This window comes from Corythoichthys intestinalis, chromosome 22 (genome assembly GCF_030265065.1).
Source record: "Corythoichthys intestinalis isolate RoL2023-P3 chromosome 22, ASM3026506v1, whole genome shotgun sequence".
Taxonomy (NCBI): Eukaryota; Metazoa; Chordata; class Actinopteri; order Syngnathiformes; family Syngnathidae; genus Corythoichthys; species Corythoichthys intestinalis.
In genome coordinates, this window is record NC_080416.1 from 473,435 (window position 1) to 488,983 (window position 15,549).

General features: G+C 41.9%; 1 protein-coding gene across 1 annotated transcript; it reads left to right on the forward strand.

Annotated features, from left to right (window-relative positions):
- The first annotated feature begins 314 nt into the window (after positions 1 to 314).
- gtf2h4 (general transcription factor IIH, polypeptide 4) lies at positions 315 to 12,727 on the forward strand. The gene is made up of 13 exons (XM_057827180.1): positions 315 to 685; positions 753 to 857; positions 1,099 to 1,230; positions 1,367 to 1,552; positions 1,924 to 2,032; positions 3,712 to 3,780; positions 3,872 to 3,955; positions 5,918 to 6,074; positions 6,422 to 6,552; positions 8,009 to 8,056; positions 8,125 to 8,203; positions 9,426 to 9,487; positions 12,363 to 12,727. Exons 1-13 carry the CDS (start codon positions 570 to 572, stop codon positions 12,471 to 12,473), a joined length of 1,389 nt encoding a protein of 462 aa, XP_057683163.1. The 5' UTR covers positions 315 to 569; the 3' UTR covers positions 12,474 to 12,727.
- Positions 12,728 to 15,549: the final 2,822 nt, after the last annotated feature.

Consider the following 15,549-nt stretch of genomic DNA (forward strand, 5'->3'; position numbering starts at 1 on the left):
TTTTCTTAATACAACACTACAGAGTTCTGAAATGCATTTGATCTGTTAAATGGCGGCACGTTCAACCTACTGATTAATCGTAGATAGATTAGTGGTGAACTAGATAAACTCGAATATTGTGGTTTACTCCCACATTTCACAATATTCCTATAAAAGAAAATACTGTATAACAATTTGCCACACCGCTTTGTCAGTTGCACTATTTTGCCACTATAAAACTAGACTCTAGATGGCAGTCGTGCATTGAAGTATTTCAACGACCCTATTTGACAATCACGAAGAAAGATGCTAACCCAGTAAGAGCGCACAATGAATATCACGTGACCCGGAAGCTGTAGTGCATCTTGCAAGCGACAACAATGCGGCTTCAGTCTTTAGTCTTTTGACACCAGTTTTGTAGTTAAATAAAGCTTTTTATAAATATAACATAAGCCAATGGAACCTCTTTCGCCACCGTGACGATTACACAGGCTGTCTCCGACGAGGCTCTCTATTTAGGTTTGTTTTATCACTATTTTGCGCAAAGTGCAAAATTTGTATGACTTTCACCATCGGTGAATAAATAAACAATGAAGCTGCGAGTCCAGCTGCAGTGCAAGAATTTGCATGAATACCTCAGAGAGTTGAGTCCAGAGATTTTAGACCGACTATACAATCATCCAGCAACATGTTTGGCAGTCTACAGGTAATATTTGTTACTTAAACATTGCCATCGTGACTTAGGTTTCATGTAACATGCTTGGATTTGGCAGGGAGCTTCCGTCCTTTGCCAAAAACTATGTGATGCGGATGCTGTTCCTAGATCAACCTCTTCCACAGGCAGCGGTGGCATTATGGGTGAATAAAGAAAGTCAGAAGTGAGTGATATGTAGTTTTCTTTGGATACAAAACTGCAAACATGCCAAACCTTGGTCCAAAAACTGAGATTAAGATGGAATCGTAGCTGTACTGTCCGACCCCACATTTATCATATCTCTAATAAATCCTTACTCATTTTATGACTGATTTACCAACATCTTCCTGCAAAAGTCAAAGTAGAACTGCCTTCTGGTTTTTTTTTTAGTGGCAAAAAACATGGGAGTCAATTTATTTTTCCAGGGATCACGATGACTGCGTGTCGGTGCTGGCAGGACTCAGACTTTGGCACAGTCAGCAACTGCAAGGCGGTCTGCAGGGATACATCCTTAATCCGGTGTTCAAAGACAACCTGAGGATCGCGCTCCTCGGCGGGTACGTCCGCTCCCCGGGTTCGTCGCGACGCCTCTTTCGCTGCCTTTTTCGATCACAATTTTCAAGCTGAATGTACGGTATCGGACTCGACGAGGTCGATACGCGTGAATTTTTATTGGCGACCGCGACTTCACAGGGGCCGAGCGTGGGCGGACGAAGGCAGCAGTCTGGGCCCCGATCGGCACGCGCGCGATATAGAGAGTTTGGACCGTTACGCCATGGAGCGCTGGGAGGTGATCCTGCACTTCATGGTGGGTTCTCCGAGTGCTGCTGTCAGTCAGGACTTGGCTCAGCTGCTGACTCAAGCGGGCCTCATGAAAAGGTACGTTAATAGCTCTTGATGTGAAAAAGCCTGAGTATTTATTATATTTGTTCTCAGCAGAGATGGTTGTATTTTATTTTGGGATTTTTTCCTTTTTTTTTTTTTTTTTACGCAGACATAAAATGAGATTTGCACCCACATTACATACAAATGATTGTTCCCTAAATGGTGAAAGAAATATGGCTTTATTGAAGATGTGACAATCACACAAACGTCATCACAACCGCTCGTCTGCTCAATTCCGCCTTCGTCACGCTTTTTTTCTTCAAGGCGTACGTCCATATCGATCCAGTTGCTAAATTGACTGTATCTAATCCGATGATGTTTTAACCAATAGAAACTGGGATTGTGAGGCCTTCTCTGTTTTCCAGTGAGGCAGGGGAGGCCCCCTCCATCACCTCTGCTGGCTTTCAATTCCTTCTGCTGGACACGGCCTCTCAACTGTGGTATTTCACCCTGCAGTACCTTAAAACTGCTCAGGTACCTACATTATATAATGGTAGATGAGTTATGCCACTGTGTCTATAACAGTGGTTCTTAACCTGGGTTCGATCAAACCCCAGGGCTTCGGTGAGTAAGTCTAAGGCACAGGTGTCAAACCGATTCCAGAAAGGCCCAACTGGGTGCTGGATTTTGTTCCAACCGATACAACGCAGAGAGTTTAACCAATGAACTTCCTGCTGAAACAAGCAGCACCTGACAAAATTGAACTGATTACACATGTCAAAGATCTGATTGGTGAAAAGGTGTCCTCTTCATTGGTTGGAAAGCAAACCTGCACCCACTTGGCCCTTTCTGGGATTGGTTTGACACCCTCAGTCTAAGGGGTTCTAGCACTATTTTCGTACGCTGATTAAATCTAGGCAAAGTGGCTTTTTAGACCAGGTTTTGGACCGGTTTGCTCCCAATTCACAATCCCGAAGGGTTCGGTGAATCCACATGTGAAACTAGTGGGTTTTGGTACCATCAGCAAGATTAAGAACCACTGGTCTATAATAAAGTGAGGGCTGAAGGAATCTGACCCTTTAGCCAGAGTGCCAGAATAACGCCCGCCGGGATGGCGCTGGTGCAGCTCCAATGACCCAGGCTGGCAAGACCCAGGCTGGCGAAAGTCCGGCAACCCGCCCAAAAGGCCAAACTCCACGCGTTCACCTTAGTCTTAACCCATTGTACTGTCTCCATTTTGAAAGCTGGAAAAAGGCTTTGAAACACAAGTTGACAATTTATTCAGGTCGACAGTGATCAAACGGCAAGGCAAGACGGCAACGGACCCAGGCGAGGAGGCAGACTCGTGCCAGGGTCGCCATATCAAAAGTCAACAAAAGATTCCCGAGAAAAAAATTACAACGATCAGTTAACCATTCAGTCTTTTTGAAGACTCTGACGGGACAAGCCGTGGGCAGGAAGGGCGGTGTTTTTGGATCTTCTTCTGTTGCAGACTTGGGCGGTCAAGTTCATGTGTCACCGGTGCTGGGTCGTGGTTATTGAAGCAACTGAGGTGGGAGGTTCAGCGCGCCTCACAGACGTAGAGCTATCAAACTTGGGAGTTGTTTTTGTTATCGGATGTTGTGGTAGTACAGGTCGCCCCGCCATTTGTTCTGGACTGTCCTGAAGAGCTGATTGCGGGGTTTGGTGTTGCAGACGTGGGCTTGTAGATGTCTTGCCTATTATCTGGTTGTCAGCATCCATCATGCTCAGTCAGCTACATGATGCACGCGTTGGGCTTCCGTGGTCAGAAGGCGTCATGTATCTCTTATGCCCTATGTCAAATATATTCTGCTTGTTTTCCTTAAAATATGGTATTAATGCTATGTATTTTATTTTGGGTATATTAGAGTATTACAAACAGTTAAACGGTAAATATGAGAAGAGATACTATTCCTTCAGGGCCTACCGATCATCTGAAATAAACGATTTGTTGCCGTCTGTGATTATTGTTGCGACGTCCCGATTGAAACTGGTAGAGCCACTGTGCTGGCAAAAATCAAGTCAAATACTGTATAAAATATGAACGTGGATTAATTAGCCGATTAGCATTTACAGTAGTCGTTGTTGCAAATCTGCAACGACTGTCTCGTTAGGAGGACTTGTACAATATAGAGTATGTGGGTATTCGAGATTTGAAAAAAATGTAATGTCATGTGTTGTTTCTTTCCTAGTCAAGAGGGATGGGCCTGGTGGAGATATTGTCATTTCTGTTCCAGCTCAGTTTCTCAACATTGGGCAGAGTGAGTGCACAGAAATAAACCTGAGTTAGATCCATTTCTTGCTTCGTTTTTATTTTCCCGTGGTTAACGAGGATGTATTTTTCAACCTCAGGATTACTCGGTGGAGGGCATGAGCGAGTCGTTGCTCACATTTCTGCAGCACCTTCGGGAATTTGGACTGGTCTTTCAGAGGAAGGTAGGCAGAGCTTTTGTTACAGTCCCTTCAAGAACTATTTCCTGAGATGAGGAGAGGCACAATGACCCTCATGGGGAAGCAGATTTATCGCTGCAGTAAAACAACGCTGGCTTCCATCAAGTCTGCTTGCATCACTTCTGCCATGTAAAATCCGAATTTTTGACCCCCCCCCCCCCCCCCCCCCCAAAAAAAATATTAGTCCATAAATCCAAGTGTCATGAAAGGAGTATGGAAATTTTTGCTCTCGAGCAAGCAATGTGAATTTAGTCATTTACACAATCAACAGTTACGAAGAAGTCATTTTATTTTGTTGGAACAGATTCATTCACTTCTATTCAAAATAATACTCTCAGGTTTTTGGGTGACATTACTGTAATTTCTGGACCATAAAGCGCACCTGATTATAAGCAGCAATAGCCAAATTTCACAAAATTTTAGAAATAAATCCACATATATGCCGTACCTGACTATAAGCCGCAGGTGTCCATATCTTAACATTGGATATTTACATAGATGTTAGACAGAAATATTTCATAAATCAAAACTATGTTTATTAACCAGATAAACAGGCATCTACATCACCAACACGTTACTTGCTTAAAAACAAACTAACGTTTGCAACGATATTTACCTTGCCTTCTAAACTTGAAGTGGATAAAATCCTCTAAAAAGCAGTTAACAGCTAGCGCTAAACTTTAAAGGAATCTGACCTTGTAGCCAGACTGCCGGAATCACGCCAGCCGAACCGCAACGACCCGGACCGGCAGAACCCCGGCCAAAAGGCCAAACTCGTGTTCACCTTAGTCTTAAGCCCTTGGACTGACTCCATTTTGAAAGCTGGAAAAAGGCTTCGAAAGACAAGTTGACAATTTATTCAGGTCGACAGCGATCAAACGGCAAGGCAAAACAGCAACAGACCCAGGCGAGGAGGCACTCGTTCCAGGGTCACCATAATACAAGTCAACAAAAGGTTCCCAAGAAAAATGACAACGATTAGTTAACATTCAGTCTTTTTGAAGGCTTGTGAGAGGTTGCTCTGGGCAGGAAGAGGGGTGTGTTTTGGCCGTTGTTCAGGATTATCTTCTATCGCAGTTTGGGCTGTTTAGTTCGTTGCTGAGTCACCGTTACTGGGGCAACCTCAATGGGAGATTTTGCCCGCCCCAGCGTCAAAGGGACGCTTGGAGTCTTATCAGTCGTGTTATCAGTTGGATATCGGGTGTTCTCCGGTGTTCCTTGTGTTGGGACAGGACGTCCCGCCATTTGTTCTGGAATATCCGGGAGAACTGCTTGCGAGAGTTGGTGGTGCAGACGTGGCCTTGTAGATGTCTTGCCTATTACCTGGTTGTCAGCATCCATCTTGCCCAATCAGCTGCGTGACGCATGCATTGGGCTTCCTTGGTCAAAAGGCGTCATGTAGCTCTTATGCCCTATGTCAAATGTATTCTGCTTGTTTTCCTATGATATTATTGTTATTCATTTTATATTGGGTGTTTTAGAGTAATACAATCAGTCGAACGGTAAATACGAGAAAATATACTATTCCCTTCAACCTTATATAGCAGCGATGTGGTTGCATACTGTGGCAATGAAGTCCTCTGAGTGCCAGTTGAAAACGGCTTATCAATGCTAGCATCGCATTGTCTTGTCGTAGCAAATAGTGCATGTCCTTCCATTTAAAATTGTTCTTTTGTAGCAGCAGATAGTATCCAATTTTTGTATTTTTAACGAGAAAATATGAAGCTTGCTTGACAAAAGAAAAATACATAAATAAACCGCTTCCTTATAAAAGCAGCTGGGTAGAAACTGCGAAAAAAAAAAAGTAGAAGCTTATAGTACGAAAATATGGTAGTTTGTTTATGTTTTAAGTGCGAGTCCGATTTTTCTGACTTGACTTTGATATTTACTCAAGTATACTTAACTAAGAAAGGACCTGGATGACTTTTTTTCTGTCCCCGTGTGTAGCGAAAGTCAAGGCGCTACTATCCCACCAGATTGGCCATCAGTCTGGCAGCGGGAGTCACGAGCAACTCTTCTTCCCTTTCCTCGGGCTCCGCTCCTGGTACCGGAGACACAGGCTTCATTGTGGTTGAAACCAATTACCGCATCTACGCCTACACCAGTATGTCTACAACTTTGCCTCACATTAGCATGTCTTTTTCCCCCCCCGAGTACTGGCAAGGCAATCTCTTGGATACAGTGTTAATTTTGACAGCCCTTTAAATACGTTTTAGTCATTGAACAGTAGCATTGGTCTTTAGTTTCCCAAGACACATTTTTATTTCTTTTTTTTAAGCGCATTTTTGTACTCATGTGAAAACTGTTCGTTGACAAAACATTTTTGTCATCGTTGTTGACAAAAACAACAATGGTCTGTGCAAATGCCAAGCATTTGAAATATATCGACCCTGGTGTCTTCATTTCTACTAGCATGAGATGAAGTGAATAACCGATTGTGTTTTTCCCCAGGCTCGGAGCTCCAGATTTCTCTTGTAGCGCTCTTCAGTGAAATGTTGTATCGCTTCCCTAATGTGGTGGTGGCTCAGGTGACAAGAGAGTCTGTGCAACAGGCCATTGCAAACGGCATCACGGCGCAACAGGTACTACAAACGGCAGAGCGATATTCAACAAACAAAACGGAATGATGACGATTGATGTTTTGCGTTACGATCGATTTGATTGTTGTTTAGCCCATCCGTGTAACGATCCACTTGTCTGGAGGTCCCAAACTAAGAGGGGTGCGAACAACGTCAAAGGGAATTTACTTTAATGCCAGTATTAACTAAAGATGTCCCGATCGATCGGGATCACGTCATTTTCAAAGTATCGGAATTGGCAAAAAAATATCGGACATGCCTTTTTTTATATATATATTTTTTTTATTGAAATCGTTTTCTAATTTTATATAACGTTACAGACAAAATGTCATACACTAATCCAGAGTAGTTTTGGCTTAAAGTAGGGCTATCAAATTTATTTCGTTATTGCTGTAATTATTTTTTCTTAATTATTCACGTTAAATAATTAACGCATGCGCTGCACGACCCACTCATGCATTGTCGCGTTCAATCTATAAAGGCGCCGATTTACCAATATACAGAGCTAAACGCAGCGTATAATGAGTAGAGAGAATTTAGACAGCCTTTGGAGCCTAATTGTATTTGGCTAAAGCCTTACATTCCCTCTCTCAGCAATTAAAATTAACGTGGGAGGCAATGAGGGGAAGAAAGGTAGTAGTTGATCATTTTCTTAACACCCTATCTTCTTTCCTAACACAGAGAAGAAATATCAATTGGTGCCCCTACGCACAGTCATGGTTGCACTTCCCATCATGCATTTGGGTTGAATGGCTGCAGTATCATTTACTGAAAGCTCAACAAATACACTAGATGGTAGTATTTAGTCACAATATACAAAGTCACATTTATCCTTTAAGAATGACAAGTTTTTCTATCCGTGGATCCCTCTCACAAAAAGAATGTTAAAAATGTAAATGCCATCTTGAGGATTTATTGTCATAATAAACAAATACAGTACTTATGTACTGTATGTTGAATGTATATATTCGTCCAAGTTTTATTCATTTTTTTCTTAATGCATTGCCAAAATGTATATGGTCGGGAAAAATTATCGGGAATGATTGGAATTGAATCGGGAACAACAACAACAACAACAAAAAACGCAATCAGATCGGGAAATATCGGGATCGGCAGATACTCAAACTAAAACGATCGGGAGCAAAAAACATGATCGGAACAATGATCGGTATTAACGCTTTCAACTGACAGGACTAATTTAAATGTTAAATCTCGAACATCTAAATAAATGTCATTATTGTGTAAGTTGGCCTGACAAAGCGAGCTCAAAATGCACACCAAAAAAAACTAAATGATGGCAGATAAGGTACCACACTAAGCATTTTTTCGATTTAATACCACCTCAAAAAAGGTCAAATCAAATATTCAGTGGCATATAAAAGTTTGGACGCCCAGTTATTCACATAAACCTGATTTTTATCACTGCATTTATCGTACAGCTTTACTTTTAATTTTGCAGATCATCCACTTTCTAAGAACCAGAGCGCACCCTATCATGCTGACGCAGGTAGCGATTTATTCAGTACAAAATTAAAAATAACAGTACATGTTTTAACTTTTCACTTCTTGCTTCAGACACCAGTGCTTCCTCCGACCATAACGGATCAGATCCGACTTTGGGAGCTCGAGAGAGATAGACTGCAATTCACTGAGGGTGAGTGGATTTACCGACCTAGGTCTTTTGATAGAGAAGCCAAAAGTTCTACTCAACTAAAAGTAGCGTTTCATCAAAATAATATTACTCAAGTAAAAGTCGTCATCCAAAAATATGTTAGGTGAAAAGAACACTCAGTGAAGGAATAGCCAGACTGCCGGAATCATGCCAGCCGAACCGCCTGTACCGAGCTGACGCAGCTCCAACGACCCGGCCAAAAGGCCAAACTCTACACGTTCACCGTAGTCTTAACCCCTTCTACTGACTCTATTTTGAAACCTGGAAAAAGGCTTCGAAAAAGTTGACAATTTATTCATGTTGCCAGCGATCAAACGGCAAGGCAAAACAGCAACAGACCCAGGCGAGGGACAGACTCGTTGCAGGGTCACCATATCACAAGTCAACAAAAGGTTCCTAAGAAAAATGACCACAATTAGTTACACATTCTTTTTGAAGGCTCTCGCAGGGCGGGCTATGGGCAGGAGAAGAGTGTTCTTGAGTGTTGTTTAGGATTATTGTCTGTTTGTGGATTAGACAGGAGAATTCGGGAGTTACTGTTGTCAGGGCAACGAGGGTTGTGGATTTTGCCACCTCAGCGCCACCTGAGTACTGGGAGTTCATTTCTCGGTTGCGGGTTCCTCCTTATCAGTTGTTGCTCGTCAAGACAAGATGTCCCGCCATTTGTTCTGGACTGTTCGGAAGAACTGACTGCGCGAGTTGGTGGTGCAGACGTTGGCTTGTAGATGTCTTGCCTCGTCAGCGTCAATCTTTCCCAGTCAGCTGCACGACGCACACGTTGGGCTTCTGTGATCAGAAGGCGTCATGTATCTCTTATGCCCTATGTCAAATATATAATGCTTGTTTTCCTTAACTATGATATAAATGCCATTTATTTTATATTGTGTGTCTTCGAGTAATACAAACAGTAAATATGAGAAAAGATACTATTTCTTCATCAGGTAATGAGTAACTGATAACAGTGGTATCAATAACAATGGCATGTTTTTATTTCTCAGCACAACATCATCTATACAAACATCTTTTACTGTTGTGAAATATAATCTACTACATTAGTAGTTTAAAAATTTTGAAAGAAATCATGGAATTCAGACTAGACAAATCTAAAGAAATGAAACATCACCCACCCATCCAAAGAGCCCTCTAGCGGAGAAAACATTTACTACCATGAAATGAATACCTTTCATCATTTTGTCCCTTGCAGGTGTGCTCTACAACCAGTTTCTCTCCCAGGCTGATTTTGAGGTGCTACGAGACAGAGCTCAGGTCTCTCTTTTTTCAAACTTTATTTCTAGCTTATACCGTAGAAATAATAAATGGGCTTTACGTTTGGTCAGTCCATCACCTTTACCTTGACATCATTTCTTCATTGTTGTCCCATGAAAAGAGCTCATAAATATTCGTGACCAACAAATCAAGAATATGACCTCCTGAAGTGAACTATGCGTCATCAAATTACAAGAGACTTTTTGGATTGAACTGCACTTTAGTCTACCATAACCCGCATCTGATTACCTACCTTCTTTAGCGAGGCTCTATTAGTGTCACGTCTTATCGAGGCGCTTTTCACATCATATTTTCTTTGCCTTGAATAGCAATAGAAAATCATCCTATGATCCCTCCTTCCACTTGACCTTGGGAACCCAATGTACCTTGATCACTCGTTAAACATAATCAACTCCAAGCACAGAGGTGCCGCTCGCTCGTTCCTGAGTGAGCGAGCGCTACCTTGATGTAATGCTACAGTCGTGGTCGAAATTATTGGCACCCCTGGAATATTTCCAGAAAATACTGCATTTCTCACACAAATGAACGCAATTACAAATATTTTCAGTATGAATGTGTTTTATTTCTTGGATGTGCATTGGAAAAATACAAAACAGCTGAGGAAAAAAGTCCAAATGGACACAATTTTGGACAAAACTCACAAAATAGGCTGGACAAAATTGTTTGCGCACACACACACACACACACCTCAATTTTTGGTTGCACATCATTTGGAAGAAATAACAGAAAACAGTCGCTTGCTATAACCATCAACAAGTTTCGTGCACCTCTCAGATGGAATTATGGACCACTCTTCTTTTGCAAACTGTTCCAGGTCTCTCAGAGTTGAAGGGTGCCTTCTTGAAACGGCAATTTTGAGATCTCTCCATAGTGTTCAGTATGATTTACATCCGAACTCATCGATGGCTACCTCAGAATTCTCCAGTGCTTTGTCTCCAACCATTTCTTGGTGCTATTTTGGGTCATTGTCTTGTTGGATCACCCATAACCTCGTGACGCAGACTCAGTTTTCTGACACTACACCCTACAATCCGGCCCAAAACATTTTGATAGTCTCTGTATTTCATGACTCCTCGCTCACTGTCAAGGCACCCAGTGCCAGAGGCAGCGAAATCATTGGACCTTCACCATGTTTGGCAATAGGCACTGTGTTCTTTTCTTTTTTCTGGCCCTGGTCTTCAACCATTTCTCGGTGCTATTTGAGGTATGTTTTGGGTCATTGTCCTGTTGGAACACCCACGACCTCTGACACAAACCCAGTTTTCTGACACTACACCCTACATTCCGGCCCAAAACAGTTTGATAGTCTCCGTATTTCATGACTCCTTGCATACTGTGAAGGCGGGGTCGTTTTGTTTTGTTTTGCTGCCTCTGGCACTGGGTGCCTTGACAGTGTGCAAGAAGTCATGAAATATGGAGACTATCAAAATGTTATGGGCCAGAATGTAGGGTAGTATCAGAAAACTGGGTCTGCGTCAGAGGTCATGGAGACAAAGCGCTGGAGAATTCTGAGGTGGCGATCGATGTGTCCGGATCTAAATCTCATTGAACAACTATAGAGAGATCTCAACATTGCTGTTGCAAGACGACACCCTTCAAATCTGAGAGACCTGGAACATCTGAGACGTGCACGAAACTTGTGGGTGGTTACAGGAAGCGATTGCTTTCCGTTATTTCTTCTAGATGATGCGCAACCAAATATTCTCATCTCATCTGGCTAGATGGAACTCCTCTTGTTCCCTCACTTTATTGCATCTCTATAAACCGTAACTCCGTCTGCTAACTCCCATTAGCAGTCCTGACGCATCTTGTCTATCTGTCCTGGGAGTGGATCTCTCCTGACTGTGGTTCTCCCCAAGGTTTCTCATTTTTTCCAAAGTGTTTTTGGAGTTTTTCCTTGCCGACATGTAGGGTCTACGGATGAAGGATGCCCATGACTTGGACTAGAACTTTATTTAATTCATCTACTGTTTCTGACTGTGTATCATATTGCCTCTGCAAAGCCCTTTGAGACAACCTTGTTGTGATTTAGGGCTATAGAAATAAAATTGAATATTGAGGTCAGGGTGCCAACAATTTTGTTCAGCCCATTTTTTGCATTATGTGAAAAATTGTGTACATTTTGACTTTTCTATCCAGATTTTTTGTGTTTTCCTCATGCAAATCCCCCCCAAAAAACACATTCATACTGAAAACATTTGTAATTGCGTTAATTTCTGGGAAAAACTGTGTATTTTCTGGGAAAAATTCCAGGGGTGCCAATAATTTCGTCCATGATTGTACATCCCCATATTATTTATTTACTGATTTTTCTTTTGCAATCAGTGTTGCTGTCAGTTATTTGTCACTGTCCTTTAACTTTGTTTTCTACACTATACCGTTTGTCTCATGTTGACATTAAAAAGACACACTGTATTGCCAAAAGAATTTGCTCCATCCATATGGATTATGTTGACGTTTGTCCACCCACCGCATCAAGTATTTTGGGGAGGCTTTTCACAACAATCCGCAGTTTTTTTTAAAAGGAACTTGACCATTCTTTTAGAAGTGCAGTTGTGAGGACAAACACTGATTATAATTACTTTTTTTGCGGTAACTGATCCATGAAATCCAATTCAACTTTACGTCACAGTATTACTAACACTGTGCATTTAATATTTTGTTCATTTGAAACATTAGAGACTGTAAAGCAAAATCATGTAATGTGTATTGCTCACACATTTCTAGATGTGTAAGGAGACAATTTGCAATGTTTCATATGGGAAAACCTTGGTCCGAGGTTGCATTCATAATATCAAAGTTCCCGTTTTGTATCGGTGTGAGCGCACGGTCTAACTGAGGTGTTTTGCTGCAGGGTCTGGATTGTCTGGTGTGGCAAGACGTATCTCACAGGGTGATGGTAGTGACACCGCACGGACACAGTGAGGTCAAGAGATTCTGGAAACAACAGAAGTCCCACCCGTGATCAAGAAAAGAGGACTGACATGAAACGGCACTTCAGATTGGCTTTTCTCTGTACATTGAGCAGTCATTTTCAACTGTTGTTAATAATTATGATAATGTATTCTTTAGGAACAAACCTTTGCAACATGAATATCACATTTGTAAACAGTACTATGCTGACTTGTTCTAAGTGCTGTAAAAACGCATTAAGAAAAGAAACAACAGCATGAATATGAAAATGTATATGGTTTGATTAAAAAAAATGCACAAATGACATGACGGTCACGTCTCGTTTTCTTGTTTCTTATCACCTCTTTTTAAAGAAAAAAGTACAACTGTTTCTATGGAGTGAATTATCCTTTTAAAACTTAATCGCGGTCTTTTATGAAGTTTTGAATGACATTGGGAGTGCCCTCAAGTGAACAAAACCACTATTGTAATGTGAAATCATCCGTACATACTTGTATGGTATTTGTAGTGTCTTCTTTCAACTTTTGGATGTCTGAAAAGCAAGGGCGTAGGTTTGCATAGGGACGGTAGGGACATAACACCACCAACTTTTAGGGATGCTCAAATTGTCCCCACCAACCTTAAAGCAACCTTATTTGCATTATATAATGAGTTCAGGTATATAGGTAATTTAGATTGTCTTCCCATAAGTTGTAAGGATAGAATTGACCTCCATTATATTCAGACTTACATTTACTCCCTTTCACTTGCTGAAAGTGCTGGTCCATTTTTTCCCCTTGAAACGCACACATGATTGGCTGATGACTAGAACCCCCAGATTCACACAATCCCAACAGAAATACATGTCGACATGCTGACTCTAGTGTTGTATCGGTCGCGAACGATTCGTTCTTTTTGAACGAATTGTTTGGGTGAACGAGACCGAACTAATCACCATCTGCACTGATTCGTTCTATGAAGTTGGTGGCGCTTGTTCGCTGCGTGGGAGGGCGTTGAGCAAGCGGCAGCGTCTTCTGACATCGCACACGACCAATCAGACGCCAGCCTCATCGCGGGCAGGGGAGGGAGCGGAAACAGAATCATGGCGTATGTCACTCATTTCCACGTGTGGCCAATAAGCAGCCAGCGTGCAGGCAGGGGGGAAAGACTGAGTTTTGTCACTTCCCGTTCAGTGATTCGGTCCTCCGGTTCCTGACCTAGCTTGCTGCTAACTTGACTTTCCAGTAATGACTATGCGGTGAACGAGTCATAAAATGAAAGGAAACGACTTTGTCACATATTTGTTAACGTGGAGCCTATCAAATGCTGCTCAAAAAGACAAAAACACCACACAAATCTAGCGAGCATGGTTTAGTGTTCTACTTTTCTCAACAGACTCGGGACTGTGCCTATGACGATATACTATCAAATTTACAGTAATTTAAAACACACGTAGCTACGAGGCAAGCAAAACCTGAGCTGCGGTCGCGTGACGGCAGTGAAGCGGGCAGAGAACTGTCACTATATGGAGGCTTCATGGCAGCGATATGTACCTCATATGTGCACAGAAAAAAAAAAATATTTAGTATGATCACCATAATACTGATTTGCAATGAAACTGTATATACATGTCAATTTTTTCCGAGTGTTTTTTTTTTTTTTTCGTGTCAGAGGGTGTCGGTTTGACAAATTATGTCAATCCGTCCATCATGTGCTACTCAAGCGCCCCAAAAACAAAGCGCGCGGACACGGGAGATGTCGCAATATGTCTACATTTTTCTTAACAGACTAATAAGAGTAGAAAGGCGAAATCATGAAGCAAACAATTATTTCTCGTCAGCATTTGACGATCTGAGATGCGGGGACGACAGGGGAGCTGACCGGATTATTTTATTTATTAATACCAGTGCAAAAATTCAAAACGATCATCTTAATAATAAAAAACAAAAATACAACAGAGCGAGAGGTTAATATGATGTGTTGGCCGTTCCATAATTAGAAATTAAACTTTCGATTTATTTTTATTTTCGTGACAGCAAGCATGCCGCGTTGGCTGTTAGCAGCAGCATTGTATATGTGAGCAAGATCATGCTAAAGAAAGTCCGTGCGCCCCCGACCCCAAACCCCGACTTCCCCCTCAAAAGGAAAATGTTTAACCGTGTCCTAATTCGAAATGCAAGCACGAGCCATGACTTTGAGCCCATAGAACTAGGACAGACGACGCGGAAGTCCTCCCTCGCTTTTGCAGCAGCGGGAGGGAGACGAGGCTGTCTCTGAGAACAGAATGATATCGCCTGTCACTCATTTCTGAAACTACGACGAGTGGTCAATGTGCAAGAGAGGGAGGGACCAAGCAATGTCACTTCCCGTTCAGTTATACTGCGAAGCGGTCTTTGGTGATTCGTTCGGCAACGTCACTTCCCGTTCACTAACCGAACGATTCATTTGGGTGGGGAGGGAGATGAGGAGGGCGAACGATTCGTTGAACGATTCGTTTGAACGAATCGTTTTACTGAACGAACCGGAATGGATTCGTTTACTCAAGTGAACGACAGATCCCGTCACTAGCTGACTCCTCCGCCCCCTTAGAAGAGGAGGGATACTAGAAGTTTTTTTTCGGCCAGCAGCAGCCACTTTATGTAATGTAAAAAGATGTCAATGTTGTGAAGGTGGGGAACACACCACAAATTTTGCAACTGAAAGTCCGACCTGCATCAGAGTTAGCATAACATTAAACCGTGTCAACTTGCTAACCTGTAAAACTCTAGTAGAAAGCTGTTTAGTGACGTGTCTTCCTGTACTTTTTCTACTGTTAACGTTAATCCAACTGTGCATTTTGTGCATTTACTCCCTAATTAAAATGTTAAAATGTATGTATTTTCTATCTTTTATGATTTAAAAAATATTTTTATTTGCAGCCGATGCACATTTTTTAAAAAACAAAACAAAAACACAACCACTGTAAGTTTCTTTTATATGAAGCAAGCATTTTGAAAAATGACTTTCTCCCATGAAAATAATTTGATTGTAACCTTTTTTCATTTTTACGTAGGAACCAGCTATATTTGAGAAATGTACCCAATCTGTCTGGTCTTATTAATGTCCCGTCCCCAGCAAAAAGTGTACATGCAGGTTAAACTGTTATAGCG

Bases quoted from the DNA above. Each gene is read 5' to 3' on its own strand.
- gtf2h4 (XM_057827180.1), top strand. From the start codon at position 570: ATGAAGCTGCGAGTCCAGCTGCAGTGCAAGAATTTGCATGAATACCTC. The intron at 858-1,098 runs GTGAGTGATATG...TTATTTTTCCAG, and splicing joins GTGAATAAAGAAAGTCAGAA to GGATCACGATGACTGCGTGT. The intron at 8,057-8,124 runs GTAGCGATTTAT...TTCTTGCTTCAG, and splicing joins ACCCTATCATGCTGACGCAG to ACACCAGTGCTTCCTCCGAC.